General features: G+C 46.8%; 1 protein-coding gene across 3 annotated transcripts in view; it reads left to right on the forward strand.

Moving 5' to 3' along the window:
- Positions 1 to 25,405, forward strand: part of CACNA1H (calcium voltage-gated channel subunit alpha1 H) — a 172,502-nt gene that overhangs the window by 126,461 nt on the left and 20,636 nt on the right. For all 3 annotated transcript variants that reach the window (XM_035130681.2, XM_060282381.1, XM_060282380.1), the window contains 9 exons: positions 3,796 to 3,922; positions 4,727 to 4,852; positions 6,035 to 6,124; positions 7,483 to 7,675; positions 18,033 to 18,184; positions 19,353 to 19,462; positions 20,611 to 20,744; positions 22,307 to 22,377; positions 23,604 to 23,682. In XM_035130681.2, the coding sequence (XP_034986572.2) occupies positions 3,796 to 3,922; positions 4,727 to 4,852; positions 6,035 to 6,124; positions 7,483 to 7,675; positions 18,033 to 18,184; positions 19,353 to 19,462; positions 20,611 to 20,744; positions 22,307 to 22,377; positions 23,604 to 23,682 (1,082 nt within the window). The remainder of the gene's footprint in view (positions 1 to 3,795; positions 3,923 to 4,726; positions 4,853 to 6,034; positions 6,125 to 7,482; positions 7,676 to 18,032; positions 18,185 to 19,352; positions 19,463 to 20,610; positions 20,745 to 22,306; positions 22,378 to 23,603; positions 23,683 to 25,405) is intronic.

A 25,405-nucleotide genomic window follows, 5' to 3' on the forward strand; every position in this document is an offset into this window, starting at 1 on the left:
CCCAGCATGCACTTTGATCTGATCAGTGTGTTCTGAAACACAGGTTTTGGGGGGTTTTAAGTTGCACAGGTGTGACATCTGTCTTTAAAAATGGTATGGTGTCACTCGTGCAGTTACATTTGACTTTGTGTCCAAATTTCAACTCTATCAGTCAAGCGGTTTTGTTGAACATTGGAGAGGAAGGAACATACCCAGTTTACATTTTTTATATATATAGAAGATAATCAGCATTTTGAATTGTGCCCACAAGCAGCCAGTGGGGCTGTTGTGTATGCTCCATATAACCAGCCTTGGTCAACAATTTGGCTGCAGCTCTTTGATCCAGTTGAAGTTTCTGAGTGGTTTTCCAAGGCAGCCCCACGTAGAGTGTGCTACAGTAATCCAAACAGGATGTAACCAAGGCATGCATCACTGTGGCCAAATCAGACATTATTATTATTATTATTATTATTATTATTATTATTATTATTATTATTATTAGAATTTATATACCACCCTATACCTGGGGGTCTCAGGGCAGTTCACAGAATAAAATCAAGATATATAACCACAAAATCATACTGCCAAGTTGCTGTCAGAGAAATAAGGGACTGGGCCAGAAATAGCAGACCAGAAGTAGCACTGCCGCCATTTTGGAACTGGGCGGAGCATGCTCAGAAGTGACTTTTGATGCTGCTTTGCCCAGTTCCAAAATGGCCGTCGCGCCAGAAGTCGCACTGCAGCCATTTTGGAACTGGGCAGAGCAGCATCAAAAGTCGCTTCTGAGCATGCTCCACCCAGTTCCAAAATGGCCGTCGCGCCAGAATAAACCAGGGAAAAACAAAAAAACAGCTGGGAAAACGGGGATTTCCCGGGGAAAATGGGAAACTTGGCAGCTATGCAAAAATAGCTATTAAAAAACAAAAACCAATAGCCCCCCCCAAAGAAAAACACATTTTAAAAAGGCATTGGGTGTAAATTGGATCAACCAAAGGCCTTGAGGTGTTGCAGTCCTGAGCCGTTTAAGGCTTTATAGGTAAAAAACAACACTTTGAATTGGGTCTGGAAACTAATCTGTAGCCAGTGCAGTCGGACCAGGATCGGTGTAATATGCTCAAACTGTCTTGCTTCAGGGAGCAACCTGGCCGCTGAATTCTGCACCAGCTGAAGTTTCCGAACCGTCTTCAGAGGCACCCCTACGTATAACGCATTGCAGTACTCTAACCTTGAGGTTAGATTCTCAAGGAAGGAGCGCAGCCAGCACACTAGCTTTAACTGTGCAAATGCAATCCTGCCCAAATGAGCAAATGCTCTTCTTTGCGGCTTGATGCGCGCACGTTCCTGCCGAGAAACCTGAATCAGGTCAGGTTCCAACCGCTACCCATACAATTAACCTTCCCGTGCAAGCAGAAAGGTTGGACTTGTTTGGAGCGCTGAGCATTATCAGCCCCGCACGATAAACGCCTTCTCCTTGCTTGCACGGCGCATATCGGGCCGACGGCCCCGTCATCTAAATGACATGTCAAATGGCAGAACCTCACAGTTGTTCCAGGAGGGGCAGACATGACCCCAGCATGTGGCGTGTCAGCCATGGAGCAGTGCGGGTGGGGGCGGCGGAGATAGCAGGTGAGGAGCATAGCTGCCAAGTTTTCCCTTTTCTCGCGAGGAAGCCTATTCAGCATAATGGAAAATCCCTTTAAAAAAGGGATAACTTGGCAGCTATGGTGAGGAGTCATATTGGCTCTGAGCAGGATTTGCATTTGAACCACAGCACGGAACGCTCTGGGAACTCGGAGCTGACGCTTCCCGCTCGATCCCACCGAGCAGCAATTTAGCATCTTGGCAAGAGCTGAAATCAGATGACCCTTCCAGTGTCTGAAGTGGAGCAAAAGGAGATGTGTGTTTTGGTTAACTATTGAGCCATAAGCCTGGGGAGGGAGGGAGATCACCCGCTTGGGGAATTCTTGTCTGCTCTCTGCTTAGGTCTGCGGTTCCACATCAAGACAGGACTGTTCTTTTCCTTCTTCTTTTTTTGTAATATATTTATTAAGATTTTTTCAAACAATTAAAAAAACATTTTAAAAACATACAAAACACAAAAAATACAAAAAAATACAAAAAAATGTAAAAACAAAAATTCAAGCTTATAACCCTTGTTGCTAATCTGTTGACTTCCTCATTCCTCCTCCTTCTGCAATTCTTTACATTTCTTCAGTTGTTGTTGTTGTTTAGTCGTTTAGTCGTGTCCGACTCTTCGTGACCCCATGGACCATAGCACGCCAGGCACTCCTGTCTTCCACTGCCTCCCGCAGTTTGGTCAAACTCATGTTCGTAGCTTCAAGAACACTGTCCAACCATCTCGTCCTCTGTCGTCCCCTTCTCCTAGTGCCCTCCATCTTTCCCAACATCAGGGTCTTTTCCAGGGAATCTTCTCTTCTCATGAGGTGGCCAAAGTATTGGAGCCTCAGCTTCACGATCTGTCCTTCCAGTGAGCACTCAGGGCTGATTTCCTTAAGAATGGATAGGTTTGATCTTCTTGCAGTCCATGGGACTCTCAAGAGTCTCCTCCAGCACCATAGTAAACTCTAAATCTTATATAATTCTAGTTATTTCTTAATATTACCTTATTTCTATATCTTTTACATCTTAACCTTTTATATTCTCTCCAAATCTTTCTTCTTACTTAATTTATCATCAACTTCTAACAATACTTATTTTACGCCATTGTATTATCTACAACCTCTGTTTTATCTCCCTCACTAGTTCTAATCTATTATATGCTTATTCTTTATATAAATTTTGAATTACTTCCAGTCTTCCACCTCTGCTTCACTTCGATCTCGGAGTCTCCCGGTCAGTTCAGACAGTTCCATATATTCTATCAACTTCTTCTGCCATTCATCCACTGTTGGTATTTCTTCTTTCTTCCAATTCTTTGCAGGGAGAATTCTTGCTGCTGTTGTGGCATACAAAAAGAAAGTAACATCCTTCCTAGGTATATCATCTCCCGTTATCCCAAGTAAGAAGGCCTCTGGTTTTTTAACAAAGGTTAGCTAGGGATGGTGGGAGTTGTAGCCCCCAAACATCTGGAGGGCCGAGTTTGGGGGTGCCTGGTTTTGAACAACAGCAGAGGTTTGAATAAAGCATGGGTGGAGGGTCTTCAGCAGCTGGTCTTCAGAAGCATCAGTGCCCCTGACAGTGGAGGTAAAACACAGTCATCAAGACTAGTAGCCATTCTCCCATTATTTTGTCTAACCCACTTTCAAAGCTGCCTAGGTTGGTGGCCACCCCTGCCTCCTGTGGCAGTGAGTTCCACAGTTTTAACTGTGTCCTGCATTGAAGAAGTCCTTTCTTTTTTCTGTTCATTGGATGCCTCGGACGCTGGAGGAAGAACATGACCAGGGGTAGGCAACCTAAGGCCCGGGGGCCGGATGCGGCCCAATCGCCTTCTCAATCCGGCCCACGGGCGGTCTGAGAATCAGCGTGTTTTTACATGAGTAGAATGTAATTAAACTCATTTTATTTAAAATGCATCTCTGGGTTATTTGTGGGGCCTGCCTGGTGTTTTTACATGAGCAGAATGCATGCTTTTGTTTTAAATGCATCTCTGGGTTATTTGTGGGGCATAGGAATTTGTTCATTTCCCCCCCCAAAAAAATATAGTCCGGCCCACCTCATGGTCTGAGGGACGGTGGACCAGTCCACGGCTGAAAAAGGTTGCTGACCCCTGAACATGGCCTTCATGTCCCGTAGTCATTAGTAGCTTTAACCTCCATGAATTTGTCTAAATTTGACATTGGTTATCTTCTTTGTCAGAGTCATCAGCAGGGCGCCGGGACTGAAACTTGTTGTGGAGACTCTGATATCCTCTCTCAGGCCTATCGGCAACATCGTGCTCATCTGCTGTGCCTTCTTCATCATCTTTGGCATCTTAGGAGTACAGGTAACAGTTTTCCTCTCTCGTTGGCTCAGCAAACCCCTAGTAAAGATTTTCTAGCTCCCATCCACTCCAGCAGCCAGCTTGTCCCAGCAACTTAAGTCATCTAGAGCTAGGGGTTGGGGAGAAATTCATATTTAAATGCAAACTTCACCTATTTTCACTTCCTGAAACAACTGTGGAACCAACACGTGACTGTCCTTCGAAGCGTGCGCTCCTCTGAATTTTGCAATGTTAATCTTCAGCCCAAGAGCGTGCACAAATCTGCATACAAATGTATGTGTTAGTGAAAACGGCATCCCAAAAATGCATGGTGTTAGGGGGAAATGTTTGCAAATAAAAAAAAGATGTATATTAGGCAGATTGCATGCAAAAAAAAAGTATACTTTCAGAAAAATGTGCCCTAAATTGGGGCGTGGATTCTAAGGATGTTTTTTTATTTAAAAAAAACTAACACAAAAAATGTGGAGATCTGAACTTGACTGGAAGCATGAGAAATGGAGAGAAACTGAAACCATTTTCTTTAAGATATTTATATACCTGAACTAAGGCTGGGTGATATATTGATATATTGTCCAAAACTGGTTTGAAGTCCATATTATAACAATTTCATATTTTTTGACCTGGCAATATTTTGTGTGTGTGTGTGTGTGTGTGTGTGTGTGTGTGTGTGTGTGTGTGTGTGTACCAACACTTCTCTCGATTTGTTATGAATTTATAACCCACACATTCATAAAAATATAAAGCAAGACTCATAATCTCTCTCTCTCTCCCCCTGGTTTTTGTTTTTATTTGTCCTCCTCAACCCAGCTGTTTAAAGGCAAATTCTACCATTGTGAGGGGTTGGACATCCGAAACATCTCCACCAAGACCGACTGCAGAAATGCCCACTACAGGTGGGTCCGGCGGAAGTACAACTTCGACAACTTGGGGCAGGTAAGGAGAAGATAGAAGACCGTGCTTTTACCACCAGGCAAACTGACCTTTGCCTTCCACCTGTACACATCTTGTTAGCCAAACATAGTGTTGACTCTCCATACTCATCATAGAAATGTAGAGTTTGAAAGGACACCAATGCAGGAATCTCAACACGTGGGTTCCCATCCAATTTGAAACCAAACCAAACCCTGCTTAGCTTTGCAAATGTGCTAGCAGTTTTATTGCTGCACCACCAGGGAGAGTCGTATTCTTTCTCGTTATGCTTCAAGGTCCCCAACCTGTATATATTTAAAGTGCCATATATGCGTGAAGCTGAGGCTCCAATACTTTGGCCACCTCATGAGAAGAGAAGAATCCTTGGAAAAGACCCTGATGTTGGGAAAGATTGAGGGCACTAGGAGAAGGGGACGACAGAGGACGAGATGGTTGGACAGTGTTCTCGAAGCTACCAACATGAGTTTGACCAAACTGCGGGAGGCAGTGCAAAACAGGAGTGCCTGTCCATGGGGTCACGAAGAGTCGGACACGACTAAACGACTAAACAACAACAACAACAATATGCATTGCCATGCATATACTGTACACTGTCCTACACCACGGTGGAAAAGGGACGCAGGTGGCCTAGGGCTTGCCGATCAGAAGGTCAGCGGTTTGAATCCCCGTGACGGGGTGAGCTCCCGTTGCTTGGTCCCTGCTCCTGACAACCTAGCAGTTCGAATAGAAACAATGAATTATTCCAAAACATATGTCAATACAATTAATTCAATGCTTGTGTTCATTTTTTTTTTAAAAAAAAATAGCAATCTTCCACTTCATAGAGATCAAAACACAAGACAGTTACAAATAATTTCTTAATAAATTATGCAAAAAGAGAGAGAGTTTTGTATATAATAGTGTGAAATGTGATTGCAGGACCGAGGTATTTCCTTGCTAGTTACTCTGGAATATCTGTTAGATAATGAAGAAATGGACGTCCATGAACACAGCCTTTATGTTGATTTCCAAGCTGCGTCTCCATTCTGTGGCTGGCGACTTTATTACTTCTACAGTTATTATTACCAGCTGTTTTGACTCTTAGGAAACGGAGGTAGCTTTCTATGGCATGCCCTGAGCCATTGCTGAAAAGTGAATAGCCAAAGGAGAACTGGTTTCACTGGTTTGTCTCCTTTTCTTCCACAGGCCCTAATGTCCTTGTTCGTCCTCTCCTCCAAAGACGGCTGGGTGAACATCATGTATGACGGATTGGATGCAGTTGGCATCGACCAGCAGGTAGAAGCTAAAGATCGTAACGCTGTTATTGGGAGAGAGCTTTAAAGGGCTTTGCATATCCATCCTTTCATGCTTGGCATATGCAGTATTGTTTGTTTGTTTGTTTGTTTGTTTGTTTGTTTAAAAAGTTCTGTATTACAAAAAAATTACATAAAACATAAACAAAACAGAAAACACCATAAACAAACCATGGACACTAACTTACCACATATCATCTAACATTACACATACTTTGACTTCTGATTCACCTCATTGTGATTTTTAAACCTTGCAAGCACAGACACACAACTCTCTGCAAGCATAGCGGTTGCTCACTGACTCCTCTCTTACCCCCCCCCCACTTCTTCTCCTTTGTTCTCTGACATGATCAGACCTCCGAGTTTGGGGGGGAGGGAGGGGGCTTCCCCCCCACTCGATTGATATATCACCCAGCTGCTCCCTCCCTTCTGGTTTCCTAGTTACTATCTCAACGCTGGGTAGCTCCTCTCTCAACTGTGCAGCTTCTGTGTCTGCCTGTCTCCCTGCTTCTGGAGATGCTGGAAGCAGGGGGGGGGAATATTCCCCCTCCTATTCTGTTAGGTTCTGCAGTGCCGGATATACTTATAAGCTAAACAAGCTCTAGTTTAGGGCCCCACTCTCTAAAGGGGGGGAAACTTAATGTACATTTCCAAAATACAGATGGGTGGGGTATAAATAAATTATTATTATTATCATCATCATTACTATTGCATTGTGAAATCATAAAGGCAAGATGAATAAGATGTATTGGAAGAAATATGATTTAACATTGCGGTGTGGATCGATAAAGGAAGAATAACTACTTGAATAACTGGGGAAATATTTTTGTTAAACGAAAGTCTAAGCAGGAATTGAAACATGCACAGCCCATGGAAACTGAGAAAGGATGGGAAATTAACAACAAAATGTTAAATTATTTTGAGTAGTGGGGGGAAAGAGAAGCCAAAGAGGGAGAAAAAAAACATCTTGAAAGCCGGGGCGGGAAGTCAACTTTAAATTTGTTTTAAATTTGAATTAATCTGTTGTTCATTTGTATATAAAAAAAATTGAAACTCAATAAAAAAAATCAGTTGGCAAGAAATGTGTGGTGTGGCCTTATGCTAGTGTTTCTCCAACTTGGGTTACCAGCTATTGGTGGACTATAACTCCCATCATCCCTGGCCAACAGGACCAATGGTCAGGGATGATGGGCATTGTAGTCCAACGCCATCGAGTTGGAGAAACACTGCCTTATACTACACTCTTCCCTGATGGTGGGTCCATTGAACCTTCACGTGCTCATCCCACATTGCTCTGTCTCTCTCTCTGTCTCCCTGCTTCCTTCCCACCTCCGCCGCCAGCCCAGCCAGAACCACAACCCTTGGATGCTCCTCTACTTCATCTCCTTCCTCCTCATCGTCAGCTTCTTCGTGCTCAACATGTTTGTCGGGGTGGTGGTGGAGAACTTCCACAAGTGCCGGCAGCACCAGGAAGCGGAAGAGGCCCGGCGGCGCGAGGAGAAGCGGCTCCGCAGGCTGGAGAAAAAGCGCAGGAGTAAGGCGATATACATGTCTGGTCGGTAGACAGCGGTACAAATCACAATCTTTCTGAGCCTTGCCTGCTTCCAAAGCAAGATATCTTTTGCCCCCGGATTCCTTTTTTTGTTTGCTTTGGTTTGACAACGGGACAGAAGAAGACGCTCTCGCTCTCTCGCTCTTTTTCCCCCTTCCCATTCCAATTTTTTTGGAGATGCTTTAAGAGTCAGAGGTGACCTTTCCCCCGTTCCCCTCCCATTGGCTCCTATTGCGCACTCGGCACGGCTTACCCAAATATCCAGGACTGCAACGGGGACTACAACTCCCAACAGCACCAGCCAGCATGGCCAATGGTCGAGGACGATGGGAATTGTAGTCCAGCAGTGCCTGGACGGCCAGCAGGTTGCGGGGAGATGGTGTGGACCTCACTGACCTAGATGAGCCAATAGTGTATGGCAGGCTACCTACGAACTACCCCTTCGTTTAGAACGATGAGGTCTAGAATCTTACTTTATGGTTAAGGAAAAGGACATAGTTGAGTGTGAAGCACATGCCTTACATTCAGAGGGTCCCAGTTTCAATCCTCCGAATCTGGGCTGGGAAAGACACCTACCTGAGATTTTGGGGAGCCGCTGCTAGTCAGTGGACACAGTACTGAGCTAGAGGATCAGGGATAGGAGGGTCCTTGATGAACGAAAGGTCCAAGTTGCTTTGCTATGTATGAATTCTGAGGACAGGAACCTCAATTCTGGGTGAAGTTGCTGGCAGGTTCCTTCAGGCACGGTTTAGGACGCTACATTGAACGCACCCACCCAAATCTCCAGTGGGTTCCCCAGCCACACGTCTCTCTCTCTGTGTCTGTCTCTCTCTCACACCTTGTTTCTGATTCCCAATGGTGTCCTGTTGCCCCTAACCCTGGGACTTAAAGCATCACCAATGTTATTTAAGGCACATCGATGGGATTCCCTATGGTACGTTTTTTTAAAAAAGGAAAACAGATCCACTAGCTGATCTTTTCTTTCTTTCTTTCTTTCTTTCTTTGGAGGGTCCCGGTGCATGGTCCCCGCATGCCACACAGACGCTGCATGGGGTGGGGGTTGGGAATGGCAGAGCGTGGGGGCCGGGGGTAGTGCGGAAGACTCCCAGCTTGGGGGGTCGAGGAGAAAGAGCCCAAAGGCGAAATCCCTTTAGAAGAGATGCACATTCAGCTATCCCACCGGTGGGGGGGGGGTGGGATTCTAGATTGGACTGGCAGCCTTCTGGGCAGAGTAGGTGGGGAAGCCAAAAGATATTCCCATGATCCTCTTCCCCCTCCTTCTCTCTCTCTCTCTCTCCCCCCTCTCTCTTTCAATAGCAAATTGAGTCAAAGGCAGAGGGGGTGGCACAGGTAGGGGGGTGTTGAACACCTACAGACTTCCCCTTTGCTGAATTTTGCCATTTTCCAGCCAAGCAAACCGAAGCCAGACAAACAGCACCATTTTTCCTACACCAGCCCTCCAGCCACTGCTGGAAGGAATGCTGATATCTATGAAAATATAAAAACCAATGTAAATGTTCGGCACAGGCAGCCCTTGATGCTTTTACCACCACTTCGGCTGCTAATCTTTAGAGAGCGTTCCTCAACATATTTTTTCTGAGAGAGGGAGGGTATGCTAGTTCACATGCCTCTCTCCATCGCAATCTCCCAGGCTTTCTCCACCCCCCACCCCCCAATAGCAGCGAAGTCGATATTAAGTGCTTCGTAAACATTTCCTTTGTAAATCCATGAGAATCGGCTCTGCCTCCGCTCCCAGAGGACGGGCGTCTGGGGCCAGCTGCAAGATGAGTTCAGAAAGGGCAAGAGCGCCACAAAGTGTGGGATGCTCTGAGATCTGCCCTCCCGAAAGTGCAGAGAAAAGCTTTACTTTTCCATTCCAGTTCTGTTCTCCATCTTGAGCTCCCTGCAACGATTTCTTGTAGGTGGCCCGAGGACATGAATCTTCCTCGAATCTTCCTCGGGCATCTTTCCTGCCTCCCTCAATTTTGGAAATGTCTCACAAACTCCCACCTGCTCCCTCCACTCCAGTTTCTTAAGTGCCCAAGATGCTTGAAGCTCAATATGGTCCATCCCTGGGGGTGGGGGTGGGGATTGAAGGCAGGAACACCTGCTTTTGGTCTGTTTCTTCCTTGTCTTTTTATTTTCTGCCCTACATAGCTGCATGTCTGCCCTAAATATTATTTAGCTGCCATGTGGTCGTAAGTAGCTGTGATCAGAGCAAGCTCAAGGTTTTGCGTTTGGGGGATTCTGGGCTGGACTCCTTGTTTACACTGGGGTCAGGAAACGGCACCGTTAATCTGGGTTTTAGGATTTGCGCCTTTGCAATCCACTGGGCTATAGAAGCAGAGCCTGCGATAAGCTCCATAGACCCACAACTGCAACCAAAGTCGCTTAAATGGCTTATTGGCAGATATTGGAAAAAGTAAGAGCACCGGCAGAATAATAGCATGAATTGAAACGACTCCATAGAAGCATAGGCAAAAAATCAAGGCTGGGCAATGTTAAACAGCCACGCAAGGCAGTGAGAACAGAAGGAGCATATAATCAAGGCAGTGTGGTGTTAAAATTAAAGCACAGCAGGAACATCTAAATAAGAATGATTGAGTGGAAGGAATTCCACAAAGATCTTTGCAGCAGGGGCCTCATGTCTCAGGTCACACCAACCTGTTTATGAGGAGCGGCTTAGGGAGCTGGGTATGTTTAGCCTGGAGAAGAGAAGGTTAAGGGGTGATATGATAGCCATGTTCAAATATATGAAAGGATGTCATGTGGAGGAGGGAGAAAGATTGTTTTCTGCTGCTCCAGAGAAGCAGACACGGAGGAATGGATTCAAACTTCAAGAAAGAAGATTCCACCTCAACATTAGGAAGAACTTCCTGACAGTAAGAGCTGTTCGGCAGTGGAATTTGCTACCAAGGAGTGTGGTGGAGTCTCCTTCTTTGGAGGTCTTTAAGCAGAGGCTTGACAGGCGTATGTCAAGAATGCTTTGATGGTGTTTCCTGCTTGGCAGGGGGTTGGACTGGATGGCCCTTGTGGTCTCTTCCAACTCTATGATTCTATGATTCTATGCTTTATCTCAGGGTGTTTCTCAAAGCAACATCCTGGTGTGTTACAGGGCACAGCCTCTTATGAATCCATGGCTTCTCTGGTTGAAATAGTCTGCCTAGCAGTAACGCTAAGGGAAGCTCCTCAGCAGAGACCACACAACTGGTGTTTCTCATTATTATTTTTTATTATTCATTTTTATTCAATTTTCAAATAATATAATGTATATCCACATTTTCCATAATCCAAGATACACATACAGTGGTACCTCAGTTTACAAACACAATGGGTTCCGGAAGTCTGTACTTAACCTGAAGCGTACTTAACCTGAAGTGAACTTTCCCATTGAAGTAATGGAAAGTGGATTAATCCGTTCCAGACGGGTCCGCGGAGACTTAAACTGAAAATACTCAAACCGAGGCGTACTTAAACCGAGTTATGACTGTACAGCATTCATATATATATTAATTTCCCATTATTATTATTTCTTGCTGAGTAGTATCTTCCTGTAACGTAAACCCTTAATATATCAAATATTTATCAAGTAAAATCAAATAGGGGGGGAAGAGAAAAAATTAACAAAAAAAGGAAAAAACCACTTCCTGTCAGTTCCTTGTGCAATATACTTCTAACCACGAATGTACATAAATCAATAGCCTTTTTTATATTGCCTATCTATTACAAACTGACATCATTTTGCATCCTTAATTTTCCCAACTCGTTTACATTATTTATCACTGTCATAGTTGTTAGTATGTCACAATATTTTTTTACAACTGGTGTTTTTCAGCTGAGGGCCACATTTGCCATATTGGCCCGGATATAAGACATACCCGCAAATAAGGCGCACCTTTAAAACAGAAGGCTTATTTGCGGTGTGGCCCGCCTCCTAGCACCACCGCCCTGGGCAAGGGGGTGGCCGGTGCTCAGTTCTGAGCGCACTGCATGCCCGCCCCCCAGCACTACCACCTCTCGGCACTATCTCCTCAAGCCGAAGCCGGCCACCACCACCCCATTCCCCCACTCATGGCGGTAGTGCCAGGAGGCGGGCGCACCGCACTCGGTTCCAAATATAAGTCGCACTTTTAACTTTTCATAGTTGGAATTTGGAAATAAAAGTGTGGCTTATATTTGGGCCAATATGGTAGTTGTAGGCAACTTTCTGGGGGTTGCATGTTAGTGGGGCAATGGAGACAACGCTTACCTTAGCATCACAGGTCACATTCTGGCCACTCAGAGGTTCCTGCACACGCTTCCACCCTCCTTTTAAGCAAGCAAGAAACGTAAGACTCAAGGAGGGCATGGAGTAGGAGGGTGAGGTGTATCACCTGGGCTGAGTCTCAAGGACCAGGTAAGGATGTGTAGTGTTTGGTCCCACCCCTGATCTAAACATATCCTCCCCCTCCCACCGTAACGAAGGACTGAAATCATGGTGGAGGAGGTTCCTCCCATTTTTTTCTATCATGAAGGGTTTGGGTGGTCTTGCTTTGGTTTTCTACAGGTGACTTCTTAGCAAAAAAAAAAAAAGACGGCAGACTCAGAAAGATCTGGCGCGCGACTCCTTCTCTGTGGCTTGTGGTGGATCTGTGAGTGTGTGTCCGTGGCCAGTGGTCATATCTGTGAGTTGCAGCAGAACTGAGCTGGGCTTGGCCTAGTCATGTGTCACTTGGCGCTTTTAACTGGACGGGGAAAGAGGCTGCAGCTGAATCAACAAAACCAGTCCAAGTGGGAAGAAGGCTCACCCATGGCCGCTTCCTTCTCGGGAGTCAGAAGTTTTCAGAACAGGTCTCAGGGGCAGAGGAGCATCATGACGATTGAGAAGCCATGGACAGAGGGAAGGAGTGCAGTTCAAAATCAGCAGAATCCTACATAGCTAGCAAATTTTCCACTTGCTCGCCTTGACCAGCCATCTGTCTGTCGTCATCCCCCAAACCAGTTTTCCCCACCTTTATCTAGCTAGTGACGTCAAAGGTGGGCATTTGGAGTTGAGGAGCCTGTTGTGTTGTTCCAACCCACTTTTGTCCTTGGCATGCCAGGCTGGCAAGTGTTATCCCTCCCCCCCCCACCCTTACAAACCAATTCAAACCTTCAGAAGGAGCTGCCGAAGGACTATTGGAATGAATGCATCCCCTGGAGAAATCTAGAAATTAACTGCATACAGAAAGTTCTCAGTCTCTAAAGTATTAAGCAGGGAGGTGGGGAATTTATCTGTGTGCCCAGATTAAACCTCTCGCTGGTATGGCATGGGATGGTCTCTTGTCAGTGACTCGGTTTATTTTAAGTTATGAAATGAGTGCAGCAGAGTTTCCTTTTCCGAGAGGACTTCTTCTCCCCAACCCCAACACTCCTGGGCCCCTGCTGTGTGCAGAATCTCACACATTGAGCTGTTGGTGAGACCTGTCCTGGAGCTTCATGACCCCAAGGGAAGCAGGAGCACATCAAGGAAACATACGTAGTCCAGACTTGCCTCGTATATGTTTGTGCAGCAGTGTGTGCTTTGGCTTCTGTGGGGCTATGCCTTGGTCCCAAACCACAATAACAAAGAGTGAAGTCAAGCCCACCATTCCCCGGCCATTGCTGCCGCCGCTGTGGCACACCCCTGTGCGTCCTCACCTTTGCGCCGTGCATGAATTGGCATCTCTTCTAAGGGACGTTGCATGCGTTGTCGGACAGAGCATGAGCACCTTGTTGCATGTCACTTCCAGTGTTGTCAGGGTGCTACTATGTATGCGTCTCTAAGTTGAAAGGACTCCTCCTTTCTTTCACCCGTGCACTGAAGGTATTCCAAGAGCTTCCTTTCACTCTGTCTTCTCAAACCCACCTGAGATGTCAACCTGAGCTTCCTAGCCCCCTTACTGAATTACTGTAGCATATCTGCACACTGTGCCATTTCGATTGTGACTTTGCTTCATAAGTCTCCAGCAAGAGTGGTGAACCTGTGGCCCTTCAAGACTACAACTCCTATCTCCCAGGACTGCTGGGTGAGACTGATGGGAGATGGGGTCCAGCAATTTCTGGATGGACACAGGTTCCCTACCCACTGCTCTTCTGAGCCAGTGACTAGGATACCTTCTCAGGAACTCATCATGTGTGGTAAATCATGCTGGGCAACTAGCCTGAGCACCACAACCAGCATTTCACTTGTGGGGTGCAGCCTTAGAATGTGTTTTAGGAACCCGTCTCAGTTCATAAAGGACAACAGTAAGGACTCCAACAGGCCTGGTGTCAGGCCTCTGCAAGGACCAGGCTCCACTGGTCAGGGTTTGCAATTGGGTTGTCAGTCTAGTTGAGCCAGAAGCAAGTACATTGTGCCAAACAAGCAAGGGTCAGTATCCAAGGCAGCAGATGATGGCAAGAAGCCTACAGGGTCCAAAGCAGCCCAGTGGTTTCAGCACCATGGAGAGCTCCAAATAAGCATTGTGCTCCAGGAAAACCTAGGACTGGATTGAAGCCTTTTATTCCTCCAAAGTCAGATCACCCTTCCCATGCTCCACACCTTCCTTGAGGAGCAGACTCTTTTAAAGGAGGAAAGCATCTAGCTTGGATTCTTGCACCTTCTCCTTCTCCTTTCAGGTAATTTTTCCCAGACTCATGAAGGATGACAGTTCCTAGGGATGTGGGGGCTGGAGATGTAGGCTTCAAGAGTGCAGACTCTAGGAATCTCAATTCATATCCCCCTCATTTGTCTAGCTCACGCCTAGTCATGCTTTTGGGGGCACCTCTTCCTCCAGTGCCACTGGTTCAACAGAGGTGGCCAGCCTATCATCTTCTGAGCTATGGCTTCGAGAGCTCCTTTTGGTCCCTGAGCCTGCATTTTATTATTATTATTATTATTATTATTATTATTATTATTATTATTATTATTATTATACCCTGCCCATCTGGCTGGGTTTCCCCAGCCACTCTGGGCTGCTTCCAACAGACATTACAATACTGTACTCTATTAAACATTAAAAGCTTCCCTAAACAGGGCTGCCTTCAGATGTCTCCTAAAGGTCTGGTAGTTGTTTATCTCTTTGACATCTGGTGGGAGGGCGTTCCACAGGGCAGGTGCCACTACCGAGAAGGCCCTCTGCCTGGTTACCTGTAGCTTTGCTTCTCGCAGTGAGTGAAGGCCCTCGGCGCTGGACCTCAGTGTCCGGGCAGAACGATGGAGGTGGAGACGCTCCTTCAGGTATACTGGACTGAGGTCGTTTAGGGCTTTAAAGGTCAGCACCAACACTTTGAATTGTGCTTGGAAACGTACTGGGAGCCAATGTAGGTCTTTCAAAACCGGTGTTACGTGGTCTTGGTGGCCGCTCCCAGTCACCAGTCTAGCCGCCGCATTCTGGATTAATTGCAGTTTCCGGCTCACCTTCAAAGGTAGGCCCACGTAAAGTGCATTGCAGTAGTTCAAGTGGGAGATAACCAGAGCATGCACCACTCTAGCAAGACAGTCTGTGGGCAGGTAGAGTCTCAGCCTGCGTACCAGATGGAGCTGGTAAACAGCTGCCCTGGACATAGAATTGACCTGAACCTCTTTGGACAGCTGTGAGTCCAAAATGACTCCCAGGCTGCGCACCTGGTCCTTCAGGGACACAGTTACCCCATTCAGGACCAAGGAGTCCTCCACACCTGCCCGCCTGCTATCCCCCAAGAACAGTACTTCTGTCTTGTCAGGATTCAACCTCAATCTGTTAGCCGCCATCCATCCTCCAACTGCCTCCAGACACTCACACATTTCCCCGCCCCTTTGTTAGAACTACCCAGAATCTTTGTCATACCCAGGATTCCATTGGCAGAAGTTCAGCAAAAGGGTCTCCAAAATGAGAAAGTTTGAGAGCCATCACTATAATTCAGGTATGCAGCTCACGGGACTGGGCTTCGAGATTGTCCGTATTTGGACAGTACTCACAAGTGATGATTCTTCCTTTATCGGGCTTTTGGAAACTGGTGCGTTAATAGAGTTCAGTCGTTGTCACCTGTCTTTGTTTTGGTCTTTGCATGATGCACAAGAAAAGCTATTTCAGCCATGTGGTCCTCCCTGCACTCCTGTTTTTACATAAACATCCAAAGCCTTGCTTTTGACACGGAGGCCGGTAGGATTAGCCATGCTAGCAGCACACAGTCCTCCTGTCTGCTTTGAGCAGATTTATGAGACTCTCGCAAATAACGTTGAGAGCTAGAATCCACCCAGCCAGAAAGAAAAAAAAACATTTGCTTTCTACTTTGCTTTCAGATTGCTTGGCTGGGAGAAATGTGGGTGACCCTGGTCAAAAGACATATGAAATGTCCTTTTTAGCCATCAAGAGAGGACTGGGGGAGATTAATGGCTGAAGGGTCACCAGCCAATCTGGTTTCCTTTTGATCTGATTATTTAAGCTGGTACATTCTGATCCGGTTGTCTTTTGCATCAGCAAAACAATCTGCAGCATTAACGTCAGCTGGAAAGCACTCGAAAGGTCAAGGGCCGGGGACCACAGCCTTACAAACAGCCGCAAGGGCAGCTCAAGGAGCTTGCTTGTTTCTTGAAAGAATCTTTACTTTTGCTCTTTAGCTGAAAATGTTCCCAGAAATGGTTTGCAGATCATTAAAGAAAAAGATGGCAGTGTCATCCTTCTGAGCAAAAAGATACAAAAGGAAAAAGCAAAGAAGAGGGAAGAGGAAAACAGTAAACTCAGGCCCCAGTTCTTACAGTTCTTATAATGGCCCAATTTGAGTCTAATGCCTCATTGTTTTTCTTTATATGTTTGGCTGCCTCTGCATCTTCCAGCTCTCAAGATCCATAATATTTCTTTATTATCAACAACATTTAGATGCCCCCCAATGGCAATGTTCTCTGGGCATCTTCCAGGCATGGGTGGCTATTAAAAAGGATTGTAGAAAACCAGGAGAAGGCTATTGAGGCTATGCTCTGGCTCCATAGGCAGCATTACTTCTGGAAACCACAGGAGGGGAAAGTTGCTCTTGCAATGAGGCCCTGATTGTGGGTTTCTCACATGGCATCTAGTTGGCCACTGTGATTTCTTAACTAGATGAGCCTTTGGCCTGATCTAGCAGGCTCTTCTTGAGTTCTTAATAAAAGCCACAAAGAAAAACCCAGTATTGATCATAAAATGTTTTTTAAGCATACGAAGTCGAACATTAAAAAAAATCATTATATAAAAAAGATTCTGCATCAGGACATACATCCACAGAAAAATATGCTGCACCCCTTGTAGTGGTTCTCCTATGACTCAGATACATGACTCGTATTCACCAGGAGACATGAATTCTGTATTGAAGTCCCAGCTCTGTGCAACTCCCTCCTGGCTGAGATCAAACAGGCCCCTTTCCCTGTTTTTGTTCTTGCACATCATGAATACTTTTTTTTTTCAGCAGGCATTTTAAGTACTGTATTTACTCAAGTCTAATGCGCCATCGGTTCTAATGTGCACCTTAATTTTCAGAACCTTGAAACCCAAAAAGGTATTTGCTGCTGAATGGAAATGTGCCATCGAAACTAATGCACACCTTATTTTTTGCAACGTAATTTGGCCAAAAAAAGGTGAGCATTTGATATGAGTAAATACAGTAAAAATCGTAATCCTGATTTGGGACTTCAAAGTGCAGTACAGTGCTGTTTAAAAGCCCTTTTGCAAACCTCCAAAGATGCCCATGGGAAGCTCACAATCAGAACATGAGCACAATAGTACCCTTCTGTTCATAATCCCCTACAGCTGAGATTCAGAAGAATTTTGCTTTCTGATCCTGGAGGTAGCATACAGCCATCGTGACTACCGGTAGTAGCTCTTGATAGTCTTATCCTTCATGAATCCAGCAAGGCAATTGCTATGTATTTTTTTATTTGGCAGAGTGTCTCTTCGTAAAACCAGAACAAGAAGCAAACTTCACAATAAGATCTGTGTTTTTATTTTATTTTATTTTATTTTATTTTTAAATAACAACACAGAAGAAAGATCTCAGAAGATTTGCACCAACCTGTGATTTTTGAACAGGGCAACCCTGAAGCCTTCTCTCCCTATGCAATAATTCTGGAGTATGACAGAAGCATGCTTAATTTCTTTGTGGGTGGCGTATTTCTCCAAAATACTTTGCTGTTCCTTGCATCCCTTACATGGTGGGCTTGAGACATTCCATTTCTCCCTGAAACTCTCAGCTGTATCCCTCTCTCTCTCTTTAAAAAAAGGCATTTGAGTCATTGAATACACCCACCTGCAGGGAAATCATGTGGCTGTCCCTGCCAGCATGCCTTGCACCCCAAAATACAGAGGACAGCGCTAATGGCTTTGTATTCCATTGCCTCTTTCTGCAGAAGCCCAGCGGAGGCCATACTATGCTGACTACTCGCCTGCCCGGAAGTACATTCACATGCTCTGCACCAGTCACTACCTAGACCTTTTCATCACCTTCATCATTGGGGTCAATGTCATCACCATGTCAATGGAGCATTTCAACCAACCCAAGGTAAGGACAACACACCTATCTTCCTTCCTTCCTTCCTTCCTTCCTTCCTTCCTTCCTTCCTTCCTTTAATTTTATAATTCTTTTCCCCACATTTATACATTAACCAATACAACAATACATCAATCATTGACTTCCCTGCCCTGCCCTCCCATGGTTCCTTTTAGTTACCTTTTAATTACTCCATGTATTCCCCCTCTTTCTCATTTTATCTCTACTTATTTTATACGGCTGAATTTACTGTAATCCTGCTAACGTTTTGACCGGTTTACAACAATTCTTCAAGGACAACATGCCTTTCTTGAGTGCTAGAGCACTTCCTTTGCATGCAGAAAATCCCAATTCCCAGGCTCTCTCGTTCAGCAAGTATTTCAGATAGCAAGACTCTTTTAGGTAAAGGTAAAGGGGTCCCTGACCATCAGGTCCAGTCGTGTCCGACTCTGGGGTTGCGGCGCTCATCTCGCTCTATAGGCCGAGGGAGCCGGCGTTTGTCCGCAGACAGCTTCCGGGTCATGTGGCCAGCATGACAAAACTGCTTCTGGTGAACCAGAGCAGCGCATGGAAACGCCGTTTACCTTCCCGCCGGAGCGGTCCCTATTTATCTACTTGCACTTTGATGTGCTTTCGAATTGCTAGGTGGGCAGGAGCTGGGACCGAACAACAGGAGCTCACCCTGTTGCAGGGATTCGAACCACCGACCTTCTGATCAGCAAACCCTAGACTCTGTGGTTTAACCCACAGCGCCACCTGGATCCCCAGGCTCTCTCTTTCAGCAAGTATTTCAGATAGCAAGACTCTTTTAGTGGGTGCTTACTGCCGGTCAGAGTACAGGAGGGTGTGGAGACCTTTTCAGCCTGAGGGTCGCCTTACCTTCTGAGCAACTTTTCAGGGACCACATGCCAGGGGTGCGCAGAGCCAGAAGCGAAAGTGGGTGGAGAAACTTGAGTGAATTTTACCTTTGTGCTGCAGGCACTGGCATGTGACTCCCTGGAAGGCTGCCCAGAAGAGAATGAGAAAGCTTCTCCACCCCTGATTGACCCTAACGTCTAGTTTGGCCTGTGCAGGATCAAGGGGGAAAGCGCTGGACTAGTTGCCCATGTGCATTCTGTGGGGGGGGGAGTTAAATATTGCAGAGAACACCTTTGTAACGCCTGCTTTTGATTCCTTGCAGTCGCTGGATGAAGCACTGAAATACTGCAACTACGTCTTCACCATTGTCTTTGTGTTTGAAGCTGTGATGAAACTGGTAGCATTTGGGTTTCGGAGATTCTTCAAAGACAGGTTAGAAGCATTATTCCATGCTGGACTGGAGGGGGGTGGGGAAGCTCCAAAGCATTGCCTGTGGCCCAAATTGGGTACAGGTGGGGACAAATAGGGCAGTTTTGTTTGTTGAATGGGCATCAACTGGCACACATGAGTGCTTGAGCAAACAGCCAACCCACAGTCTTGGATTCAGTTTGGTTTAATAATATTATTAAATTGTTATTTATATCCCACACATCTGGCTGGATTGCCCCAGCCACTCTGGGTGGCTCCCAACAGAATATAAAAAATACGATAAAACATCAAACATTAAAAACGTCCCTAAACAGGGCCGCCTTCAGATGTCTTCTAAAAGTCAGATAGTTGTTTATTTCCTTGACATCTGATGGGAGGACGTTCCACAGGGCGGGTGCCACCACTGAGAAGGCCCTCTTCCTGGTTCCCTGTAACTTCACTTCTCACAGTGAGGGAACCACCAGAAGGCCCTCAGAGCAGGACCTCAGTGTCTGGGTTGACATTGTTGCTGATGAAGTCATAGAAACATAGAATCGTAGGGTTGAAAGGCACCTCAGGGGTCATCTAAAGTCCACCCACTAGATGAAAAATGGGATGCTTGTTTTACACCAGGAGTGGGCTGCTTGTATTTGCCCCCTGCCTATTTTTGTGTGGCCCTTGGGGTAATTTTGAAAGCTCCCCTTGGGCAATTCATTTGGACCCCTGGCAGGGACGGCCCTACGGCCAGGCTGGGTGGCGCAGGGCACCACGGCGCCGGCCCACCAGGAGGGCACCGCAAGCTGCATCGGTCCGCCGCACAGCTGCGCCCACGGCAACCGTGCTGTGCCTGCCTGCCCGCCCACCCACCCACCCACCGTGCTGGGAAACGGGGCGCCAGGGGCGCCAGGGGCGCTTAAGACGGCCCTGAACCCTGGCAAGAATGACAGAGAGGAAGGGAGAGAAATGCCAGTGAAAAAAACCAGATAGAAAGGGATGTTAGAAAGAGGCATGAGGTATATACAGTATTTGTTTGCATCCATGTTATATAGGCATAACTTTCTATTCATCGAGGTGTTTGGTGCTTATTAAGACTAGAAATCTACCTTCCAGTTCTGCAAATCTCAACTCTTATTACCACCTGCTATTCTACCTCCACATGCCTACCCTCTTAGGTGGAACCAACTGGACCTTGCCATTGTCCTGCTGTCAATCATGGGCATCACACTGGAGGAGATTGAGATGAACGCCGCGCTGCCCATCAACCCCACCATCATCCGCATCATGAGGGTGCTCAGAATTGCTAGAGGTAAATCTGGGATCTGGTGAGGTGCCCCTGTGAGTATACAAAGCCAGCAAGGGTCTGTTTACAGTGTAAGCCCTGCAGAGTTTAATGGGACTTACTCCCAGGTACACGTGTAAAGGATTGGCGCCTTCACCCCGTACTGTCTATTCCAGGGTTGGGGCAGCTGCGGCCCTCCAGCTGTTGCTGCGCTCCGACTCCCATCAGCCCCAGACTTACCTTCCAAGTCCCGGACTGCAGAATCCGGGACTGGCAGCCGTGTGACACCGGAAGTTGCGTCGACGTAACTTCCGGTGTCGCTTTGCCCTTCTTTGGGTACCAAAAATGGCCGCCGCCGGCTTCAAAAGTCACTTGTACGCATGTCAGGAAGTGCGTCGACGCAACTTCCGGTGTCGCTCCGCCCATCTATGGGCACCAAAAATGGCCGCCGCCGACACCAGAAGTCGCGTCTATGCACTTCCAGACATGCGCGGATGCAACTTTTGAAGCCGGCAGTGGCCATTTTTGGTGCCCATAGAAGGGCAAATCGGAAAGAAAAAAAATGGCCGCCAGCAGGAGAAAATAACAGAGAAAAACGGGAGACAAAGTGATATGGGGGACCACCGGGAAAAGGTAAGTAAAAACGGGGGTTTCCCGGGGAAAACGGAGTACTTGGCAGCTATGGCCCCAGACGGAATATGGCGAGTGGTCTGAGATGATGGGAGCTGGGAGTCTAGCTGCTTCTGGAGGGTTACCAGGGCTACTTGTCAGAGGACAACCCTTTCTTCCAACAAACATTAAAATACAATAATCCATTAAACTTTAAAAGCTTCCCTAAACAGGGCTGCGTTCAGATGTCTTCTAAAAGTCTGGTAGATGTTTGTTTTTTCTTTGACATCTGGTGGGAGGGCGTTCCACAGGGCGGGTGCCACTACTGAGAAGGCCCTCTGCCTGGTTCCCTGTAGCTTGGCTTCTCGCAGCGAGGGAACTGAGAGAAGGCCCTTGGCGCTTTACCTCAGTGGCCAGGTAGAACGGTGGGGGTGGAGACGCTCCTTCGCTTAACCACCGAGCTCCCTAAAACAGGGGTGGCAGATCTCAGACCGCTCGCCTTATTCTGTCTGGGGCTGATGGGAGCTGTAGTCCCAACAACTGAAATGGAAAGAGCAACGAGACGTGTCCTCAGTCAGAGGGTGTACCCCGGAGGCAGCTTTTCAGACGACTGCTTTGCCTGACTGATAAACATGTTGCCCTGGGTAGGAAAATAGCACAGCACTGACTCCCAGCCCTGGCGTCCAAGGTGGTTCTCTCCCATCTGTTATTTCCTCGGACAGAATTAGCCTTCTTCACTTTTAGTGAAATTGTTAGGGAACTTAAAGTGAGCCCTGCCGGGCAGGACCAAAACCGGGGCATCTGGTCCAGCACCCCATCCCCAACAAGGACCAGCTAGATATTCCCAGGGTGGTTTACAAGCAGAGCACGAACGCAGCAGGCCTGCACCATGGTTTGTCTAGGGCATCTTGTTCTTTAAGGTACACTTGAAGAACAATGGAGGCTCCATTGTTTGTTGATCCCTTTGTTTTCCCTTCTAGTACTGAAGCTGCTCAAAATGGCCACAGGGATGCGGGCATTGCTGGACACGGTGGTCCAAGCCCTCCCGCAGGTAAGCCTGCCAGCACCTGAATGAACCAGCTTTGATTTTTTTTCTTCCAGGAATGTGGGTTTGTGGGGTCTTTCCCCCCCAAAAGGGGGGGAGGGAACAAAACCCGAACAGCATTTTCTAAAACTATAGACCAGGAACTTCCATGAGCACAGAACTGGAAAGCTCTGCGGCGATTCCATAACAATGGGTTTAAATGCCACTATTGTGTTAAAATGCTTACCCAGAACCCTTTGGGGTATGGCATTGTCATGGGCTGGCTGGATGCAGATTAGTGGTGGGGTTTAGGTTCAGAATATGAACAATGCACAGATAAAAAGAGACTGGATTACTCTCAGGTTTTTTCTTTTAAAAAAATCTCTCTCAAGCTTTCCCCTGCCCCCCAAAAAACTGACTGAAATGTGTCATCGGATTCTTGCAAGACATTTAAACCAATGAGGAGCCATGCTATTGAAAGAGATGTGCTTTTCGGAACGGCTTCATGTGAAGGTCTCACTGGAGGCCTCTTTTCCTGGCTAGCTGCTGGAATGTTGCTAAGCTGCATCTCTGTTTCCAGGGACCCTGGGAAATCCAATTTTCCCAGGGCTCCCAAGTCCTTTATATGAACACCAAGCCTCCCCTGATGTGGAGTTCCCCAACCCCTAGCTTGGAAATGAGGGTGGAGCATACATTATCCCTCCTGCCCTGACCACCACAGCAGCTTAATATATGTAAATCAGATGACACGCATACTTTGCATCATTTATGCTGGGTGCAGACTTTCTCAGGATTGAATTTTGATTCTTTTATTATTATTATTCCCTCAAGCTCAGAATGCACACAGTTGTGCCCAAGGCGGATTTCGCCCTGACTTTGCATGCTCGGTGTCAGGAAGAAAATCTCCCCCTCCCCTCCTTATGTGCCATGTGCCACTGCTAAAGAGTCATGTTTTCAAGCCGGCTCTCCGCCCATCTCTTCAGCTGATGGTTCCCAGTGGGAAGCCAGCCATTTGTGGCTTTCTGCAGTGAACCAGAAGGCAGAGGAACAAGGGCGCAGTCTAGTTTGGATAGAGAGTTGCCTTTCCTCATAGCTACTGTGTGCGGGAGCTGAAAGCTCAGTCTGACCAAGAGACAGAAACTCCAGAAACACTGGCCTTTGATATGCAATGGTTCCTCTCTACTTGCACACACACACACACACACACACACACACCACTTGCCTGACCCTTCTTTAACTGTCTTCTCTTCCAGGTAGGGAATCTCGGTCTACTCTTTATGCTCCTCTTTTTCATCTATGCTGCCCTGGGAGTGGAGTTGTTTGGAAAGTTAGGTGAGTCACTTCCCCTTCCCTCCCTCCCTCCCTTTTCCCCTATTTTGCTCTTGCTGACTATGTAGATGGGGCAATCTGACCGTCTAGAATAGTTTTGCTCAACCTTGGGTCCCCTGATTTTGTTGGACTACAACACCCATCATCCGTAGCTAGCAGGACCAGTGGTCAAGGATAATGGGAGTTGTAGTCCAACAACATCTGGGGACCCAAGGCTTAGATCTAGCTGATCTAAAGCAAGGATGGGGAACTTGTGGCTCTCCAGATATTGCTGGACCACAACTCCCATTATCCCTGGCCATTGGCTGTGCTGCCTGGGGCTGATGGGAGGTGGAGTCTGACAAATACCCGTCTTTTTTCAAGGAATGTGAATGAAAGAACACTGTGCTTAGATTCATTTTGTTTTGTTGGGGGTTTTCTGTTTTTGTTTTCTTGTGTGTTGTTGAAGTCCCTGTTGTCCCGGCCAATGAACCTAAAATGCAGCCTTATATGTAGAGAGCGATTTGCTAATTGTATTATTGAGCCAAATCGGATCCTATAAGTTTGCATTGCCTGCATTGTAGAATTCTGACTGTGTGGCTTAGCCCCATATTCCTGGGATGCTTTTTTCCCTAAAATGCTTTTCAGTGCCTCTGTGTCTCTGCACCAAAGTGTGTCAAAGTGCAAAGCAAAAGGAACAGGATGCCCAGCTCAAGGCTGGATGATGGCTGGCTATGTCTGACGCGTAGTCTTACTCAAGGCTGCTGGAAGTTGCGAGTTTGACGCGTAAACTGAAGGCTAAAGGCTTTGTTGAGCCAGCATGTGTTTACAGTCTACACCCAGAGATATGAATTTGACAGTAATTGACAATATGCATAGACGATGTGAAGGAGGGGGGAAGATGCGTAAATCACCATTGTCCCCTATAGCCCTGTTTATGTTACCCCTGCCTTTGCCTCAGTGTTTCTGACCTTTGCCTTTGCGTCTATGCACTCAAGGCTGCTGGAAGATGCTACCGGGGCAGCATTAGTCAGCATGTGTTTATGAGAAGGACAGGACAAAGTGCGTGCGCACTCTTACAGAGGAGGGGGAAAGAGCCCAAAAGAAGGGTATAAGAGAGCCTTGCAATTTGTGTTTCTTTACTCTTGTCATGGAACTAACCACCTTGAGTCTCTTATTAATAAGAAATTAAATTCTTTCTCTGGCACTCAACCCCGGTGTCGTTTTGACTATCTTTGTCCTGCCTGGGCGCAACTTAAGGACCCTTATCAGCAAATAAGGCTGCATTTTGAATAAATGAAATGATTTTTTTTAAAAAGAGAGATAGGGGTCTCAGGCTCCAAGGCAGGAAGCAGGGGGAGATAGCAGGAGGTTCGGCAGCAAGAGAGCAAGAACCTAAGGGAATGAGGTCGTGGCTCAGTGGTAGGACATCTGCTTTGCATGCAGAAGGTCCCCAGTTCACTCCCTGGCATCTCCAGGTAAGGCTGGAGATTGTCCCTTGCCTGAAACCCTGGAGGAGCCACTGCCAGCCAGTGTAGATAAGGTTGATATAGATGGGAGCAATGGGTCTGGTTCAGTATAGGGCAGGCGTAGGCAACCTTGGCTCTCCAGATGTTTTGGAACTACAACTCCCATGATCCCCAGCTAACAGGGTCAGTGGTCAGGGATCATGGGGGTTGTAGTTCCAAAACATCTGGAGAGCCAAGGTTGCCTATACCTGGTATAGGGCAAGCTTCCTATGCTCCCT

Source organism: Zootoca vivipara, chromosome 14 (genome assembly GCF_963506605.1).
Source record: "Zootoca vivipara chromosome 14, rZooViv1.1, whole genome shotgun sequence".
NCBI lineage: Eukaryota > Metazoa > Chordata > Lepidosauria > Squamata > Lacertidae > Zootoca > Zootoca vivipara.